Here is an 18,854-nt window from a genome sequence, read left to right on the forward strand (position 1 = left end):
CTCTTAAATAAGGAAAAAAACACCCCAACTTGACTGTCTCACTGGTGGAAACTTTAAAGGGGAGGGTGGAGAACAAGAACAAAAACAAAGGGCGCAAGTCTAAGGTCGACCAAGGTCCCCTGAAAGAAGCATTGAAGCCCCCCACCATAGACACGCTTCTGGCGGCCAATGTGGGAATTGATAGCTGCCCAGTAGGGACGTTGCCAAAAGATCTCAGGGCACACTTTGAATCTCTTCCCCTGAGAGAGTAGCTTAAGTACAGAAAGTTGCAGCCCACTTGAGAACTTGTTTTCTAAATCTGAGCTGTTGACAAAGTTTCAACTTGTTACATAAAAAATGGGAAGCATGTGTGTTTTGACCACGACAATGTTCTCATCCCCGAAAGCCAAAACCAGATAGCTGTCACTTTATTTTGGCTGAGGTTCGAAATACTGGGAGGAGCTGCAGTGTTTGGATATGTAATTGCAACTGTGGGGAGCGGGGATCAGAACAAGCAGTAACATTAGTTAGCCACACATATGTCCACTGCTGGCAAATGCAGAAAATGCATTATAATATAAACTCAATTCTATTTTAACTTGACAAGAGCATTTCTATTTGATTTTAAACATTTAATATACTGTATTTTGTGGAACTTAAGCCGCTCTTGAGCAACAATAGGCCAAACAGTGTGTTATCAGGTAAAAAAAATTTAAGTTGACCAGGAGTAGTTGATTTTTTTTGCAGTGCATATAACAATGTAAATACAAGTCAGCACAAAACAAGGCTTCCCACGCAGGAAAAGGTTTACAGAGAAGATGCATTAGTTTTGAGCACTCTAGAACAGGATGAATCATGCTAAAGTGTGTATTTCATTATTTTAGTTAATAAGTGTGAACAATCAGTAGTTACATCCGTTTCTGGAAAAGATTGCAAATATGGTTTTACTATGTATTTACAGTGCATCCGGAAAGTATTCACAGCACTTCACTTTTTACTCATATTGTTGTTACAGCCTCATTCCAAATTGTATTAATTTAATCTCTTATCTCAGAATTCTACACAAAATAATCCATTACGACAATGTGAAAAAGTTTTTTTTTTACTTTTTTTGAATTTATTAAAAATAGAAAACTAAGAAATCACATTTACATAAGTATTCACGGCCATTGCCATGAAGCTCAAAATTGAGCTCAGGTGCATCTTTTCTCCACTGATCATCCTTGAGATCTTTCTACAGCTTAATTGGAGTCCACCTGCAGTAAATTCAGTTGATTGGACGTGATTTGGAAAGGCACACACCTGTCTATATAAGGTCCCACAGTTGAGTGTGCATGTCAGAGCACAAACAGCAAGCATGAAGTCAAAAGAACTGTCTGTAGACAGGATTGTCTTGAGGCACAAATCTGGGGAAGGATACAGAAAAAAATTCTGCTGCTTTGAAGGTCCCAAAGAGCACAGTGGCCTCCATTATTTGTAAATGGAAGACATTTGGAACCACCAGGACTCTTCCTAGAGCTGGCCGGCCTTCTAAACTGAGCGATCGGGGTAGAAGGGCCTTAGTCAGGGAGGTGACCAAGAACCCGATGGTCACTGTCAGAGCTCCAGCGTTCCTCTGTGGAGAGAGGAGAGCCTTCCAGAAGGACAACCATCTCTGCAGCAATCCACCAATCAGGCCTGTATGGTAGAGTGGCCAGACGAAAGCCACTCCTTAGTAAAAGGAACATGGAAGCCCGTCTGGAATTTGCCAAAAAGCACCTGAATGACTCTCAGACCATGAGAAACAAAATTCTCTGGTCTGATGAGACAAAGATTTAACTCTTTGGTGTGAATGACAGGCGCCCTGTTTGGAGGAAACCAGGCACCGCTCATCACCAGGCCAATACCATCCCTACAGTGAAGCATGGTGGTGGCAGCATCATGCTGTGGGGATGTTTTTCAGCAGCAGGAACTGGCAGACTAGTCAGGATAGAAGGAAAAATGAATGCAGCAATATATAGAGATATCCTGGATGAAAACCTGCTCCAGAGCGCTCTTGACCTCAGGCCGGGGCGAAGGTTCATTTTTCAGCAGGACAGGGACCCAAAGCACACAGCCAAGATCTCTTGGCTTCAGAACCACTCCGTGAATGTCCTGGAGTGGCCCAGTCAGAGTCCAGACTTGAATCCGATCGAACATCGCTGGAGAGATCTGAAAATGGCTGTGCACAAACGTCTCCCATCCAACCTGATTGAGCTTGAGACTTATTTCAAAGAAGAATGGGCAAAACTTCCTAAAGATAGGTGTGCTAAACTTGTGTGATCATATTCAAAAAGACTTGAGGCTGTATTTGCTGCCAAAGGTGGATCAACAAAGTATTAAGCAAAGGCTGTGAATACTTATGTAAATGTGATTTCTTAGTTTTCTATTTTTATCAATTCAAAAAAAGTTAAAAAAACAAACCTTTTTCACATTGTCATAATGGAGTATTTTGTGTCGAATTTTGAGATAAATTAATACAATTTGTAATGAAGCTGTAACATAACAAAATGTGGAAAAAGTTAAGCGCTGCGAATACTTTCCGGGTGCACTGTAACTCTAAATTCCTTTTGTCTTGTAAAAATCATGGAGATGGCTTCCCGTAAAAACAAGTCTCGCCATGGGTGTTAAAAAAAAATACCCAAGATCTAAAATAGTTGGGACGTTTTGTGGAGAATCAAAAGCGCCTGCAACACCAAACCCAAGCAGTTTACGGTTTCCAGATCTTAATTTCTTCCAGATTTTCCGAAAGATTATTGGATGAAACATTTCATTCCTTGTCCTTAGTGAACCCTTTTCCATCGACTTGCATAACTATTCCAACATTGCCCTACTAATGCTTGTGAATAGTTTAGCAATGCAGAAAAAAGAAATATTTGCCTTTACTGCTCTAATGCTTGTGAATAGTTTAGCGATGCAGAAAAAAAAGAAACATTTGCCTTTACTGCTCTAAAGCAGTGATTTTCAACCTCTGTGCCGCGGCCCACTAGTATGTCGTGAGAGATCATCAGGTGTGCCATGAGAAATTATTCAATGTCACGTTTTATACTTTAATAAAACATATATAGATCATTTTCTGCAAATATGTCATCGTCAAGTGTGTGCTGTAAAAACTGCAGGTATGATAAATTATACTCTAAACGTACTGTTCAGGGTCATTATTTAACATTTTTGGTTAGTACTGTTCCGCAAAATGTTCCCAATGTAAAAACGTGCCCTGGCTCAAAAACAGTGCTCTAAAGAGCCAACATTTTCTTCAAATAAACTTATCCTTATAATGTGCGATGAAACGCCTGTAGTTCAGCAACTTGTGGACCAATTTATACTTAACTAAAAATTCGTCACCGTTATTGACTCACCATTCCTAAAATGACCAATTTTGTGTACATAAGACTTAGCCGATATCCTGTTTGAAAGGCTGCACCCAAAGGTTGTGGTGAACTTTGAATCAGCACTCTTGAGAGAGCGTGTGTGTGTGTGTGTGTGTGACGCAAAGGCTTATACGCACAACTCAAGTGATGGTCTGTTTACCAGTGTTAGATGACTTGTCTGGACATTAACTGGCCGATCATGTTCTCCAGATGGCTGCCAATATTTTGACTACTCCAACTTCAGCTTAAAAACAAGACACGACAGTGTGGTTGTGATAAAAATAAGTTTTAAATGTATCAAGAAAAAAGTAACCCAGGCTCAGTAAACTTGACAAAATTTACCAAATCGGGCGTGCATTAACGAAAGGATAAAACTCCTTGAGGAAAATCTACAAATGGCATTATGGACAAGAGCCACCACATTTGAACGTCAGACATGATCCGAGCACAAACATCTACAACACAGGTGACCCAGGATGTCAGAAATCAGATGACAAACATTGCCATTTAAAAATACACTTCATCATAGAAATCAAAGTTAGTACCGTGGGTAGTTGAAAAAGAATGGTCGGTAACAAAGTCAATTACCAGAACATGAACTAAAGATTTATTTAGCTGTTCATGCTGTCCGGCCTTAGCAGCGCTATGCGTTCAGTGTCCATGTGCTTTAGTTCATTTAAGGAAAATGTTAGAAAATGAGATAAAAAATAAACAATCCCTTCTAACGACAAAGGGAAGGTACCCTGCCATGACCAGAATGGAACTACCAAAGATATCAATTAACTGATTTAAGTTCACCAGCCGAATTTAAGCCGTTTAAAAAGCAAGTTAATCGCATCAATGGGAGGGGCGGGCAAAGAATACAGTACTAGTTAAAAGATAAGATCAATTAAGGTGGGGTGGGGTTGGCAGTGAGAGTCAATCCACAATTTGTGGATTCAGTAATCCGCAGGTTCTTCGCCTTCCTCGCTCAGCAAGCAGGTACGAACAAGGGCCTCGGTGACGCCATACGGGTCGCAGTTAGCCGACGGACGGCGGTCCTCGAAGTAACCTTTCTTCTCTTGGCCAACATTGCGCGGGATGCGAATGCTGGCCCCGCGATTGGCCACACCCGCCGAGAACTCGTTGATGTTGGAAGTTTCGTGATGCCCGGTGAGGCGGCGGGCGTTGTCCAGACCCCCTTTGGGGTCATAGGCACGGATGTGATAGCGGTGCCGCCTGCCCAGTTTCTCAATGGAGTCCTCGATCGCCCTAGAAGTTGTCATAAGAGATTTGAGGCGGTGTTCGTGTCTGATTCCAATCATCAGGATCGTTAACAAGCTCCTGCCAGCTTGCCAAAGATCTAATCATTTGTATCACCCGAGTTGAATCAGAGAAACCGCCAACATCACGCAGTACATGAATAGAAAATAGATTTGCTGATTCTCAATGTACATGAACTAATGTTAAGAGGGTCACAAATGGCAAGTGACAAACCAATAGGGAGAGAGGGATCAGAGGGAAACTCTCAAGTCCAAGCCTGACCCAAATTTTAGGTCTCAAATGTCAATCAGTACTTTCAGGTCGGGCTTCTCTCTCGCTACATTTTAGAACCAATCTCACACCTATTTTGGCATACTGATGCGAGAGGCAGACTTAGGTCTGGTCAGGCTTGGCCTAAGTTCTTACCTCTAAAAGAAATGTCAATGTTACCAGTGTCTAGGGCTGCAACTAACTAATTACATTGATAATTGACGAATCGGTCGATTAATCTAATAGAATTTCTTCAGAGACTTTTTAATTTCCTCCTCCTCCTCCTCCTAATAAAAGGTAGGATGCGTCATTTGAAAACTTGAGCCTGTGACAAGGATTTTAAGCCAGGAGATGCCAGCCAAGTAACACGTTTTGCGTTTATTTCTTAGACGCTTGTATATTCTTTTTAAATCTTTATGGGGATTTGTTCCACACCAAACACGCCTGATAAAATTGAAATACAAACAGGGTATTTTTAGTTGTCCAAAGTAAACGTCTGCCCAAAGTTGCCATGTGTATTTTGGGTGGACCCGAATCAGGCATCTGCCCTAAAAGCGCTGACTGAAACCACATCATCGTTTTTATAGTTCAGTTATTGTGGTCACGCGATGTTGCCACGCAAGTAAATCGGTGAATTATTAAAAAAGATAGTTGATAAATGATACCAAATCTTTTCAGTTCAAAGAAATTTAAATAGTACTGTGTTTTACATTTTTCGGACTTTCGAAAATTGGATTTAAGACATCTTAATGCCAATTAAGGCCTTATTTTTAAAATAATGAATTGAATGCCGTTTAAGACTTTTCAAAGATCCGCAGGAAGCCTCTCAAAGACATAAATGAAATGATCTGCATCTTTATAGTGCTTTTCAAGTCAATAACTTCCCAAAGCGCTTTACAATGTGCTCTACATTTCCCAATAGCGGCCTTGCAGCCATCTAAAGCGCTAACCTGCTTGTTGGGTGTATTAGGGGTTCAGTGTCTTACCCAAGGACACTTCGACATGCAACACGGGCGAGCTGGGATTCGAACTGGGATCCCTTAATCCCAAGACGAGCGCTCTACCTCCTGCGCTACTGCCGCCCCGAAGACAAAGACAAAAGTGTTTACTCGATTCAAATAAGAGGCGACATGATCAGGCTTGACAGGCCAGTTGCAGCTCCGCACAAAGTAAATGACACGTCAATGTGTAATATTGATTCAGTCAGCCAACTTCAGGGAGCTGGTTAACTGCACTTATTCTTAATCTGTGCTCAGTCTTCACTGAATTGTTTCTTTCATGTCAAGCTCTTTTTAAACTTCCATCTCATTTTTTAAAACCCCTAAGAGTCACAAGTACTGGAAATAAGTGTGTCTTGTTTTTTACTTAGACTTGGCAACCACTGAAAAGTAAATTTTATGTAGACCCCCCCTTAATATGGGAGGGATTTCATTATCAGACCAGCGTAATAAAGACACGCAATATCATATCATTTTCTGTGTCAAAAGTATCATTCCTAAGCGGAAAATATTTCTATGACTCACTTTAGTCCACCATCTTCTCTCATCTCCTTTGTGCTGAAGTTTGTGTGGCAACCTGCACCGTTCCAGTTGCCAGGGATAGGCTTGGGGTCAAACGTGGCAATCACACCAAAGTCTTCACAAACACGATGCAGAATGAAGCGTGCCACCCACAGGTGGTCGCCCATGTCAATCCCTTCGCACGGGCCTACCTGGAACTCCCACTATACATGAGAAGGAACACCGATCAACAATGAAAATGTGACACTTTTGTGAAATTTGTGTTGTGATGGTTGTTTAATACAATACAAAGGGAAGTCATTCTACAAAAGCAATTCAGATATCTAGTTTAGTTTTACAGAATATTCAAATTTTATTAGATTGAAATTTTGGGGTATTGATTTGCTACAGGTGTTAGATAAAAATAATGTCACTGGGTGTGCATTTAATTTACTGCCAACCATTTCATAAGTTTTCAACAATTATTACAGGAATATCATTATCTATCTACAGTCCAACAAATAAAAACACTTTCAGTGGGGAAAAAATAGAAAGTATACTAGATCAGGATTAGAAGGGATTGATTTACAAAATTAAACAAATTTTGTAACGCAAGTCATGTTAGATCAGATTTATGACACGCAAAATATGTCACACGGCGGGAAAGAAGTCTTTGGCACTAGGTGTGTTAATCTGTTCGATATTGTTTTAATTCAATTACAAAGTTTTCAAAATTATATTTTTAAAAGGATTTTTTCTCTCCACAAATTCTGGTATGTTGTGTTCTTACCTGAGCAGGCATCACCTCAGCATTAGTACCACAGATCTGAACTCCAGCATAGAGGCAAGCTCTATAATGAGCCTCTACAATATCTCGCCCGTAAGCTTTGTCTGCTCCCACACCGCAATAGTATGGACCTGAGAAAAAAAATAAAAATACAGACGAGCTTTATTGTAGCCCTTAAGATTTTTTATGTGCAACACTCAGTGGCCAAACATCATTTTCTAAAAAGGAAAACACAAAAATCCTGAAGACTCACCTTGAGGTCCTGGGAATCCGTTTGACGGCCAGCCGAAGGGATGTCCGTCCGTCCCCAAGATTGTGTACTCCTGCTCCATGCCGAACCAGGGAACTTGATCTTCCACCATCTTCATTACCTTATTACACATCAGCCGCAGGTTGGTTTCTACACGAATAGAAGAAAACAGTTTAGGTTTTTCCGCCCGACAGGGCACGACTCTTTAATTGGCATTTGTGTGCCACATATATTTTGTCTCATGTGAGACTCCTCTCAGTCAAACAGATTAAGTAGAATTCAATGCACTTCCTGATCTAAAATTTGCTTCAAACGGCGTGCGCTTATTGCATTTGTCAAACCATGTGCCCGCTAATCAGAGTATGCCAATCTAGCGCATAACGCAACACAAAGGCTCGGTTGTAGTGTACACATGCGGACAGGGACGGGAGATCTGAGCGACCATGTTTAAAGCCACTTAAGAGTTCACGCTCAGGTCAGTCAGCTGATTTGTAGACAACTAAAACGATTAGCAGAAAATCATGTTATCCTTTTAAAGGTTTTACCTGCGGGCTTGCGATTGTACTTGAACACCTCACAGAGGACTAGTTTGTTGGGGTCTTTGCGAAAGGGGTCCCTGAACATGGCTGCGGGGATGAGATACATGTCGCTGTTGGAGCCTTCCGCCTGGTAAGTGCTGGACCCATCGAAGTTCCATTCGGGAAGGTCTAAATAGGTAAAAAAGGCATTAAAAAAAAGTTTTTATATCACCGTTCGATCTGTATCAGAAGTTATTAAAACAAATTTTCAATCGTCTAAAGGGGGTCTGCCACTTCTACCATGAGTAACACCTTCAATAAAGATTAGAGCCAGTTCCAGAAGCAGCTATGCAAAGCTAAGCAATGACATTACATACCACTATGGTATTTTGAAATGTAATATGCGATATCATTTATTTGGTACTATGGTCCACCAGCCAGCATTGAAATCATGCAACAGCATTTATGCAATTATTAGTGTCCTTAAGTCACCTCAAAAAAAAAGTAGAATCGTAAACCGATACGAGAATACAAAGCAGATCAAACTTAAGAGCGTTTTTTTCATTGATGCACCATGGGTTAAAAGTTGCATCTGAGCTTTGAATGAGAAATTTAAAAAAAACCACTCTTTTCCTATTTAAAAGTCATGTATAAATGGTTTTAAGCTTCATCTTACATCTTATTTTCATCAATTAGATCCGTTTAGATTTTTAGTTTAATTTCAAGATACATATCTAATTGTACAAGATAATCACCAAGAAAATAAGGAGACAAAACTATTCTTATATGATCAAAAAATTATAAAATTGACATTTAAAAAAAAACATAAAACTGTAATTTTGAAAGACATTTAATTCTAAGCATTTTTGGGGATTTAAAGATATTGAACATATATGTTTTCCATTTCAAATCAAAAATTATAAAAATATATTTTCCAACTTGACTTTCTAGTAATATAATAACCTTAAAATTAACTTTTAAAGCTATAACATGTTTGCACACGCATAGTAAAGCAACATTTATAACCAAAATAATTCCTAAAACAAAGAAAATCAACGATATTTCTCTCACAGTGAAGATGTTATTTAGCACTGATATTGTTAACATTTTTTAATATGAAGTATACTTTTGAGATCCTTCAAGTAGCCAGATTTAAGAGTAAATGGTATAGCAGCAAGCAACACAACTAGGTATTGATTCCCCATTATGGGGTGAGGGTTGCTCACATATTTTAGAAAGGAGGACAGATCAAGGCTTGCTTATTGAAAACTTCCAAAAAAAATAGTTTATGGCAATACCATGACGATGGATAACAGCATTTTACCAAAATGAAAGTTGGCGCATCACATCCTTGGTAACTATTTTAGTCCCATTGTATTCCCGTAATTGAACAATCTTTTAAAAAAACGAAAAAAAGAGAAAGAAAATGGGAGGAAAAAGTACCACCACATTTGCATGATTATCTGATCATCAGATTTAACTCGTCTGTGCTGCTGCTTTGGGCCAGTTCATTCATTCCAACACTCGACTGGGAAACTCCTCGTGGAAATTTACCAGAAATCTTCCACTCACCATGTCACTCAGCGGGGCGTCTTACCTTCAACACTTTTAGGCTCAGAATCCAAAGTCCTGGTTTTGCATCGTAGAGCCTCTCCGGTGCCATCAACCCAGATGTACATAGCCTGGACTTTGTCTCCCTGGGGCAGTTCCATGTACTGCTTCTTGGTGATTTTGCTCAAGCTGGCGCTGGACGACGTGGCCATTTTTTTTTACTTTATACCTACTATTACAGACCTGGAAATTTGACGATAGAGAAAGAGAAACACAAAAGCTATGAGACTGCAATTTCCCGCTAGAGGCTCCCAAAACACAACATCCACAAAGTGCGACCATTGTTCACTTTTCTAGAAGGACAAGACCCGAAAAACAGCCCTGAACTACCGCGGAAATGACGACGAGTCGTTGCGTTTGTGTCCGTTGCTTAAACTGTTCGACGTGGTCTGTTGGCGAATTTAGTCATGCAGGAAATGATAGACGTTTTGATGAAGATCAAAACGTCGAGAATGGCGACTACGGGGAAAGCGAGTCGAAACAATGAAAAGTCAAGAGGACTGAAACCGTCCATCATGTGGCAACGAGCGGGCTGTAGCCATGGTTACGTTGTGTTAAGAAATATTACATCATCGAAAGAGTCTGCCGCGAGGGGAACACGTTCTCACGATTAAAAGACATCTGCGAACATTACAAAGTCTTAAAGGTGAGAAAAATATTACAATCTAGTGGGGCATTTAAAAAGAATAAAAAAGCGTAAGCCGGGTGGAAAATATACAGCTAAATAAATTTACCGCATATACATCGATTCATTATTACCAAAAAATTATATTTACCTGGAGAAACGAAAAATTGAACTAAAATGTAAAGGACGTGCAGGCCCAGTGTTTGGTCTTGCGAGGTACTGTTAGTGTTCTTACCATTCTCCGATACCGATGATCTGGTTCCGGCCATTTTTATAAAGAAAGGACTGCCTTTGGGGCGTTTCATTGGTCGGGTTAGTCGTAACGCTGTGATTGACAGTTGTGATAACCGCTCATATGCAGGGGGCGGGCCCACTCCATCGCAGCCTCGCCGCGTGTGAGAAACGTGTGCTTGGACTGGTGATGGGAATTCCAGCTCTTTTTAGAGGACCGGCTCCTTCAGCTCCTAAACGGTTCTTTAGATGTTTTTTTAATGATTTCTTATCAAAATAATGTGTTATGCTACATTGGAACAATATCATTTATTGTTATAATATACAGTGAACGTATACCTAATTTAAACTTTTCAAGTGATTTATACAAAGTGAACAAGAGAGAGAGGGAGAGAGGGAAAGGGAGAGAGAGAGAGAGGGTGACAGAATAAGTGAAACAAAGAGAGAAACAGACAGAAAAAGAGAAATATATATGGGGAGAAAGACTAATATAGAGAGGGAGATAAAGAAAGATAGAGAGATGGATACAAATAGAGAAAGAGAGAATGAGGGTGAGTAAGCTAGACAAAGATACAGGGAGATAGTAAAAGAGAGAGAGAAAAAAACAAAGGAACAGAGAAAGCAAATAATATATATTCCAAGACAGCAATAAAGAGAGAGTAGGGGAAATGGAGGGCATGAAAAAAGAGATAGCTAGCAAGAGAGAAAAAAAGAGAGGTTGAGAGAGAGAGAAAATAGAGTGAGAGGGAGGGAGATTGAGACTGAAAGGGAGAGAGATAGAGAGTAAAAGAAAAAGAGACAGAAAGAGATAAACAGAGAGAGAGAGATGGAATCAGAGACAGAAAAAGAGAAATATATGTGGACAGAAAGACAAATATAGAGACAAAGGGGCACAGAAAGAGCGGTGGATGGAAAGAGAGAGAAAGCGTGAGGTGCAAAGAAAGAGAGAGAGAGAGAGAGAGAGAGAGAGAGAGAGAGAGAGAGAGAGAGAGAGAGAGAGAGAGAGAGAGAGAGAGAGAGAATTTTAAAGGGAGTAGAACCCGGCCACGAACCTTCACGTCAAAGAGTCTGCTTATATTGCATTTTCGTTCGCAAACGACACCCTACAAGTTTTAACCAGACCACGCGAGCTCCTTTTCTTCTCATCCATCGCGTGCACATACTCGGTAGGAACTCACGGTCACAAATCTAGGTAAAGTTCAGTATTTCCTTCGCACCACCTTGCATAAAACAAAATAATACGAGTAAAGACACAGTGAATCGATACAGGAGAGCTCTATGTGTAGCTTGGCAATTATTTGTCCTCGACGCCACCATGTGGTGCAAAAATGTGACTGCGTTATCACTGGTCTGAATGGGAGCGTTTATGTAATCCCATCATGTTTCCCACGTGAGTGGATAACGTGGAAATTATGAAAGAGAAAACCACACAGAAAGCCCACATCTTGAGGAAAGGAAAGCGTGCCTAAATATTTGCAGATGTTCGTCAGAGTTTGGCTCATATTCATTTATGATTTTAGGGACAAATTGCAAATCTTCTTGACTTCAAATAACATGACAAACATTAATTACATTTTTCATTTACAATATTTGAAGAATACTGTAGTTTGGTGCATGGAAAATTGCACAATTTGCACTTTGTTGTTTATTGTCTTCACTGTTGTTCTTTCTATAAGCACCGAACTGTCAACAAACACTTTTGGTGCATAGTAAATAGCAGTTTGAGGTTTTATTTGTGTAACAAGCAACCCTGGAATACAGGCAGAGATGCAACGACTAATAAGTTCTCACTGTGCAATATCTGAATACTAGATGTCGCTGTATTATCGAGCGGAACCATTCTAAGTGCTACAAAACACAAGGAATATTACAAATAAAAGAGACTCAATGTGACCGAACTACACACTTTCTTTTCTCATTTTTTTTTCCGGCCAGTATGTTACAAGGTTTTGGAGTTTTTGGAGTATCCTTAGCAGCAAGATGACGGACAATCATGTCAGCTCCCTCTAAATGAGCCTCATGATACATACAATTTATACTGTTTTTTTTGGTACAAGGCACTATTCTTTTCCATTGCATCATTATTATTATTATGATAATAATTATTATTATTATTTTTGTTGTTGTCACAGACCAGAACAGGAAACTGGAAGGAGAACCCAATCGCGTAACGTTAGTCTCAGTTTATTGGGGAGAAGAGGAATGAGTGCACACTAGAGCTAAGATTCATGGCCCGAGCCCGAACCCGAACCCGAACCCGAGGCAATTTCGGGCCGGGTCGGGCCTGAAATGTCAGTCATACGGTCGGGTCGGGTCGGGTCGGGTTCGGTCCTGCTTTTTTTTTTTTTTTTTAAATGATTAATAATTATAAATATATGTTCATTAAAAATATATACTTAAACTATGTATGGATACTAGACCAAGGAATACTTGTTATAAAATAAATAATTTGGATAAAACGGAGAAGGAGCTGTAATTGCTTTTAACGGAGCCAGCTGCCAGAGCATGCTCTGTGCACGTGACGTGACGTGAATGCTGTCCTCTTAATAATCTTCCCCTCCGCAAATTCGCGTGATTTTGGCCTGGTATCCCCGATATGGAGTCGGACCAACAAGAAGTTAAGGATAAACTCAAGAGAGGAGAACTGACGAGGAAAACGCACTCTGGTAAGAGTTTTAATAAGCGTTTTATATAGAATACGATCGCTTTTGTCGGAAGTGTACATTGACGTTGGTGACATTTTCATCCGCGTTAAAAAACGCAATTTGCAGAATAAAATCACGCTTTATTGTTTAAATAAACGCGTTATATAGACTAGGATCTCCCAATTATTATAATTAGCTCGCTTTATTGTTTTAATAAGCGTTTTATATAGAATACGATCAGGGGGGGGGGATTTGCATAGGAGTCGGAAAAGGGCACAACACGTCAACACCCCCTCAATGATAGTGCCGCGCTAAAATCTTAAGGACGTACTACTACTGCTGCTGTGGATTATGGCCCAATGATCAAGTCGTCAAAATGACGGACGCCCTTAAATGTTTTCGCTACCTCAAAAAAAAAAAAACGTCAATGACAGATTGTCGCTTAATGTAACATCTGCAGTGCAGACACAGAAATATAAAAGATGTAAATGTTTATACAGTTTTATTTAACTTAGGCCTAGATGTTGTAACAAAAGGCAGAGTTTAATTTGTTATCATAAATCACCCCTCCTTATAAATAAAATATGTAATTTCGGGCCCCCTCGGGCCGGGCCAGCAAATCCAGTTAATTAGTCGGGCTCGGTCCGGGTCGGGTTTAATACCCCTCGGGCCTGCGTCGGGCTCGGGTGCTTTTTTTGGGCCCGATCTTACCTCTAGTGCACACTCGATCCGGAGATCATTGGTCGCGGAAGTAAATTTCTCGGTATGAGGAAGTGGTCAAAATCAAACAGATCGGGCCGAGAACAAAACAGGATCAAAACACAGGCAAAAACGGAGGTTCACAGGGTTTGGCAAACAAGAGCAAAGGCACAGGCAAAAACTGGGATTCACAGGACTTGGCAAATAACAACAGAGTCTAGCAGGAGTTTCGCAGACGCTTTGACAACAAACGGCTCAAAAGACAGCGTTTAAATACTCCCAGGGAGCAATATGTCAACGCGTTTCAGCTGGTGTCCATGGGGGGGGCCAATTGGGCGCCATGGCAAACATGACAGAACCCCCCCTGAAAGGACGGCTCCAGAAGTCCCAAACAAAACAAAATACGTTGCACTCCAGAATGGGCTGATGCCCCCGAGGAGGGTGGCCCCACTTTAGCCTCCGAAGGCGTGGTAAAAGCAGGAACAGAGAGAGGCTGGGCCGGCAGACGGACGGGTCAGGCTGGCAGACGGGAAAGTCGGACTGGTGAGCAGAAGAGTCGGTCTGGCGAGCAGAAGAGTCGGACTGGCAAGCAGAAGAGTCGGACTGGCAAGCAGAAGAGTTGGACTGGAGAGCAGAAGAGTCGGACTGGCGAGCAGAAGAGACAAGCAGATGGGTGTGGAAGGCCGGCTGACGGGCGCGGCGTTGAGGCCGACGGGGACCTCGGACAGATCGGGGCCAAATTCTTCCGGAAACCCCATTCGAGGCACAGCAATTCCCATGGCGGGTGAGTCCGTGGGCTGAGGGAAAGGCGACAGCACGGCAGGAGGAGAGCCCCCGGGGAGCGGGGCCGCTGTTGACAGCCCCCGCTACAGGAGCTCAGTCAGCTGAGCTAATTGCTCCTGCTGGCGCAGCATTCTCTGTAGATTTCTCTGGAACAGCAGTTGAAGGGCGGTGACGTCACTGGACAATCGCCAGACCGCGCCCTCTGTCCGGTCCAACTGCTGCAAAGCGTAGGGAGTATCCAGCTCCCCCCAATCCGCGCTTGTGTGAGCGTTCGCTGGGTTCATTTTGTGGTCGAAGCGTTCTTTTACAGACCAGAACAGGAAACAGGAAGGAGAACCCAGTCGCGTAACGTTAATCACAATTTTTGGGGAGAAGAAGAATGAGTGCACATTCGATCCGGAAATCATTGGTCGCGGAAGTAAATTGTTCGGTACGAGGTAGTGGTCAAAATCAAACAGATCGGGCCAAGAACAAAACAGAATCAAAACACAGGCAAAAAAAAAAACATTTCACAGGGCTTGGCAAACAGGAGCAAAGACACAGGCAAAAACAGGGATTCAGAGGACTTGGCAAATAACAGAGTCTAGCAGGAGTTTCGCAGACGCTTCGACAACAAACTGCTCAAAGGACAGCGTTTAAGTACTCCCAGGGAGCAATCTGTCAACGCGTTTCAGCTGGTGTCCATGGGCGGGGCCAATTGGGCGCCGTGGCAACCGTGACAGAACCTGGTACCGGACGGCGGGGCCAAATGGGCGCCCTGGCAACCATGACAGAACCTGGCGTCACATGGCTGGGACCAATTGGGCGCCATGGCAACCATGACAGTTGTTGTTATTATTATCGTAATTATGATTGTTTTTGTTGTTTTCTAAGCACTATGTTTTGATATTTTTTTATTTGGGGCGGCAGTAGCTCAGGAGGTAGAGCGATCGTTTTAGGATTAAGGGATCCCAGTTCGAATCCCGGCTTGTCCGTGTTACATGTCGAAGTGTCCTTGGGTAAGACATTGAACCCCCAATTACCCCCAATAAGCAGGTTAGCGCCTTACATGGCTGCACAGATCACGGCCGCTATTGGGAAATGTGAAGCACACTGTAAAGCGCTTTGGGAAGTCATTGACTTGAAAAGCGCTATATAAATGCAGATCATTTCATTTCATTTAATGCCAATTTATCCCGATCGTATTTTATCTTTTTTCTTGATCATATGTTTTACCATGGAGTGCCACGTCTAGTCTTGTTGCATCCAATGTTTCACAACGATGTTTTCAATGACAATAAATACAATTCTATTCTATTCCAAAGTAATTGCTCGTTACAACCCTAAAATCAAGCAATCTCAAGGCTGTTGGGCTCGATCTGAATCTTTGGTATTGTTGTTGGCCCATGAAAGCTAGACACATATTCTTCTTAATTGTAGCTTAAACTGAGTCATCGATTAAATGAAAAAAATATTAAGATCCCCCAAATTGTTATTCCGGTTTCTTTACCGGAACACCAATAAACACAACAATTTCGGGATGGATGCAAAAAGTATACCTTCCTTGTGCCTTGACTTATGGCTAGTGAATGGAAAAGTAACATACTTCCTAAAAGTCATAATTTTCCCACGTCTTACTGGGCGGTCTGCAAAATTGTTTTACTTAAGAGTTTCTTGCAGGTCGTAACGTTTCAACTGATTAAATATTGTAAAGTATACTGTGAGCTTGATGATTAAAAAAAACCCAACTCTGTTATTACCTATATTTCATGTTGATGATGTCTGTGTATTTTCTGTACTGCCCTTTGAGACCTTTTCTAACTAAAGGCTATGCAAAAATCATGACTTGACATTACTTTTCTATAGAATAGTAACGTACACTGATTAAACATTTTTGGCAGCACGGCAGCGCAGTGGTTAGCGCATGTGTGGCACAGTTGTGAAGTCATGAGATCAAACCTTCCTGTGTGGAGTTTGCATGTTCTCCCCGTGCTTGTGTGGGTTTACTCTGAGCACTCCGGTTTCCTCCCACATTCCAAAACCATGCATGTCGGGTTAGTTGGACGGTCCAAATTGTCCCTAGGAGTGAATGAGCGAGTGAGTTGTCTGTCTCTGTGTGCCCCGCGACTGGGTGTCCCCTGTCCACTGCCCGAAGATAGCTGGGATGGGCTCCTGCACCCCCGCGACTCTACTGAGGATAAGCGGTGCAGATAATGAATAAATAAACGTTTTTGTCAAGCTTATCTTTAGTCTTAATTGTCCTGAAAACAAATTATATTACACTGTACCAGGCCTGCATAAATATCTACAGAACAAGCTATCTTAGACACATTATTTTTCTTTACAATACATTAAAGATAACAGAAATTAGAAACGCCCCTAGTGAGATTTTATAGGTTCATCAAAAAGGCTAGGGAGAGTATGATCTATGTCAGGGGTCTCCAATGTGGTGCTCACAGGCACCAGGGTGACCTCTAAGTAAACCTGAGTTGCCCTGTTATGCTCATCAGTTCTGGGTCATTGTAATTTTCAAGTAAAATATTATTTTGAAGTCAAGTCATGTTTATCTGTATAACCCTTAATCACAAAGAGTCTAAAAGGGCTGCACAGACTATTGCAAACCACAGACTATTATTAAACCATCCCCTGATCTAACAAACAACGAAAATCAAGATGAAATAAAAAGGATGACAAGGTTGCAGTGGATGTACAGTAGCATTAACAAACCATACACAGGCATTGTCAACATAAAATATAGGTCATTCATAAGCTACAGAATATCAGTGTGTTTTCAGCCTAGATTTAAAAATTTCTACTCAGTCTGTGTAACCCCACCTCCTACAATTACTCAGGTAAAAACATAGTAACAACATAGGAATACCATGCTAAGTTGTTATTTTAGTAATGCCTATGAAACGGTGTGCCCATTGCGCTAATTAGTAACAGAAATGATCTCTCAGCTTGAAAAAGGTACAACACCCCTGATCTACATAATGTAGGAACAAAAACGGTCACTAAGTCATCATTTCGGAAATTGCAGCACTTTCCCGAGTGGACCTCAGAGTCTCCTAGCTCTGAATCTGACCCAGAATCCTGAGATGACATTGAGTGTATGTGCACATTTGTGTGGTGTGCTGAATATGACCTGTTCATTTTTGAGTATGTAATTTCTCTAGTTTTCTTGAACCACATTGTGAAAGTGGCATTATCTGAATCACTTGCAAGATAGTGTGTTTATGCTGCGTTTACCTTTCCTTCACACTGCAGATTTGACCCAGGAGGTGATCTTGTTTTTGTTTATCCTCCAGATGGAGTTCTCATGAAAACCTGTAAAGCCACACCAGATGGCTGTGAACATCTTCAAATGCTTTGATAGGATAGGTTGGTGCAATGTTATTATAGTCTTGCAGCCTCATTTTCCTCTTTACGTTCGTCAGTACGTAAAAAAGGTCTATCTTCTTTCTGTCATGCTGCACACAATATTTATGCTAGTGAATAACGCCTCCTGTTGGACAACTAAAAAGGACGCCCAGGGTATTGAAAATCATTTTTCCTTGAAAAGAACAGTCAGGCCTCAAAAAGTGATGCATACACTGGCTACATTTTCGTGATACTTATTAATGTTTTTAAACTTAAAATTTGACGAAAAGCCTGAAAATTCATTTTCCCAATGTGTAGGCTTTTTGAATATATGAAGAAGTTGTAAATTTTGCATGATAAACATGACTAAAATAGTTAACATATCCATTTTTCCTTTTTTTTCTACGACCAGACTTTTTGTGAATTCCCGAGTCTTTTGCATTTAGCGTTGCTACTTAAGACATCTCTCCTATCAGTGCCAATATTGTCATTTTTGTCTGACATCTAGTTGATCAATAACCGTAAATCAGAAAAAGTTACCACTTTCAAGAATAAAAACAATCAAACTTTTTTTACAATCACACCCGAGAAATAATTAAGTAGGACAAACGCGAAATGAAATAATAAATTAAAACAGCAATGGCTGATTTCTTCAATGACAAAGAAGAGCTATTTTGTTACTTTAGACGAGTGTTTCCCAACTGTTTTTGAGCCAAGTCTCACCAGATGTTGATTTTATTTAAAAATAATTCCCAGCAGCAATTTCTATTTAAAGGTTATATTATTATGTTGCCTAAATCTATAGTATATGATCAACCTTCCCAATGTGCAAATGATATACAATTTGCTTAAAAGGCTGCCCCATGTGTTGGGATAAACATGTGATTATTATTTTTCTGTTCCCATCCATCCATTATCTGCACTGCTTATCCTAAGTAGGGTCGCAGGGGTGCTGGAGCCTATCCCAGCTATCTCCGGGTAGTGAGC

At 41.0% G+C, this 18,854-nt stretch overlaps 2 protein-coding genes across 4 annotated transcripts in view; both read right to left on the reverse strand.

The window, feature by feature from the left end:
* dpp6b (dipeptidyl-peptidase 6b) overlaps positions 1–18,854 on the reverse strand; it is a 697,001-nt gene that overhangs the window by 249,504 nt on the left and 428,643 nt on the right. The gene's annotated exons all lie outside the window — the stretch shown is intronic.
* glula (glutamate-ammonia ligase (glutamine synthase) a) lies at positions 3,953–10,525 on the reverse strand. Of its 3 annotated transcripts, none has more exons than XM_088337851.1 (7): positions 10,406–10,525; positions 9,532–9,728; positions 7,962–8,123; positions 7,420–7,566; positions 7,170–7,297; positions 6,404–6,603; positions 3,953–4,619 (listed from the first exon to the last, which is right to left on the reverse strand). In XM_088337851.1, exons 2-7 carry the CDS (start codon positions 9,695–9,697, stop codon positions 4,307–4,309), a joined length of 1,116 nt encoding a protein of 371 aa, XP_088193977.1. In that variant the 5' UTR covers positions 9,698–9,728; positions 10,406–10,525; the 3' UTR covers positions 3,953–4,306. The 3 variants fall into 3 exon arrangements, with proteins under 3 accessions (XP_088193977.1, XP_088193969.1, XP_088193986.1); XM_088337843.1 differs by having other exon boundaries at positions 10,322–10,416; XM_088337860.1 differs by lacking the exon at positions 10,406–10,525 and adding an exon at positions 9,876–10,032.

This window comes from Urocampus carinirostris, chromosome 1 (genome assembly GCF_059441175.1).
Source record: "Urocampus carinirostris isolate Australia breed hairy pipefish chromosome 1, RoL_Ucar_1.0, whole genome shotgun sequence".
NCBI classification, from domain to species: domain Eukaryota; kingdom Metazoa; phylum Chordata; class Actinopteri; order Syngnathiformes; family Syngnathidae; genus Urocampus; species Urocampus carinirostris.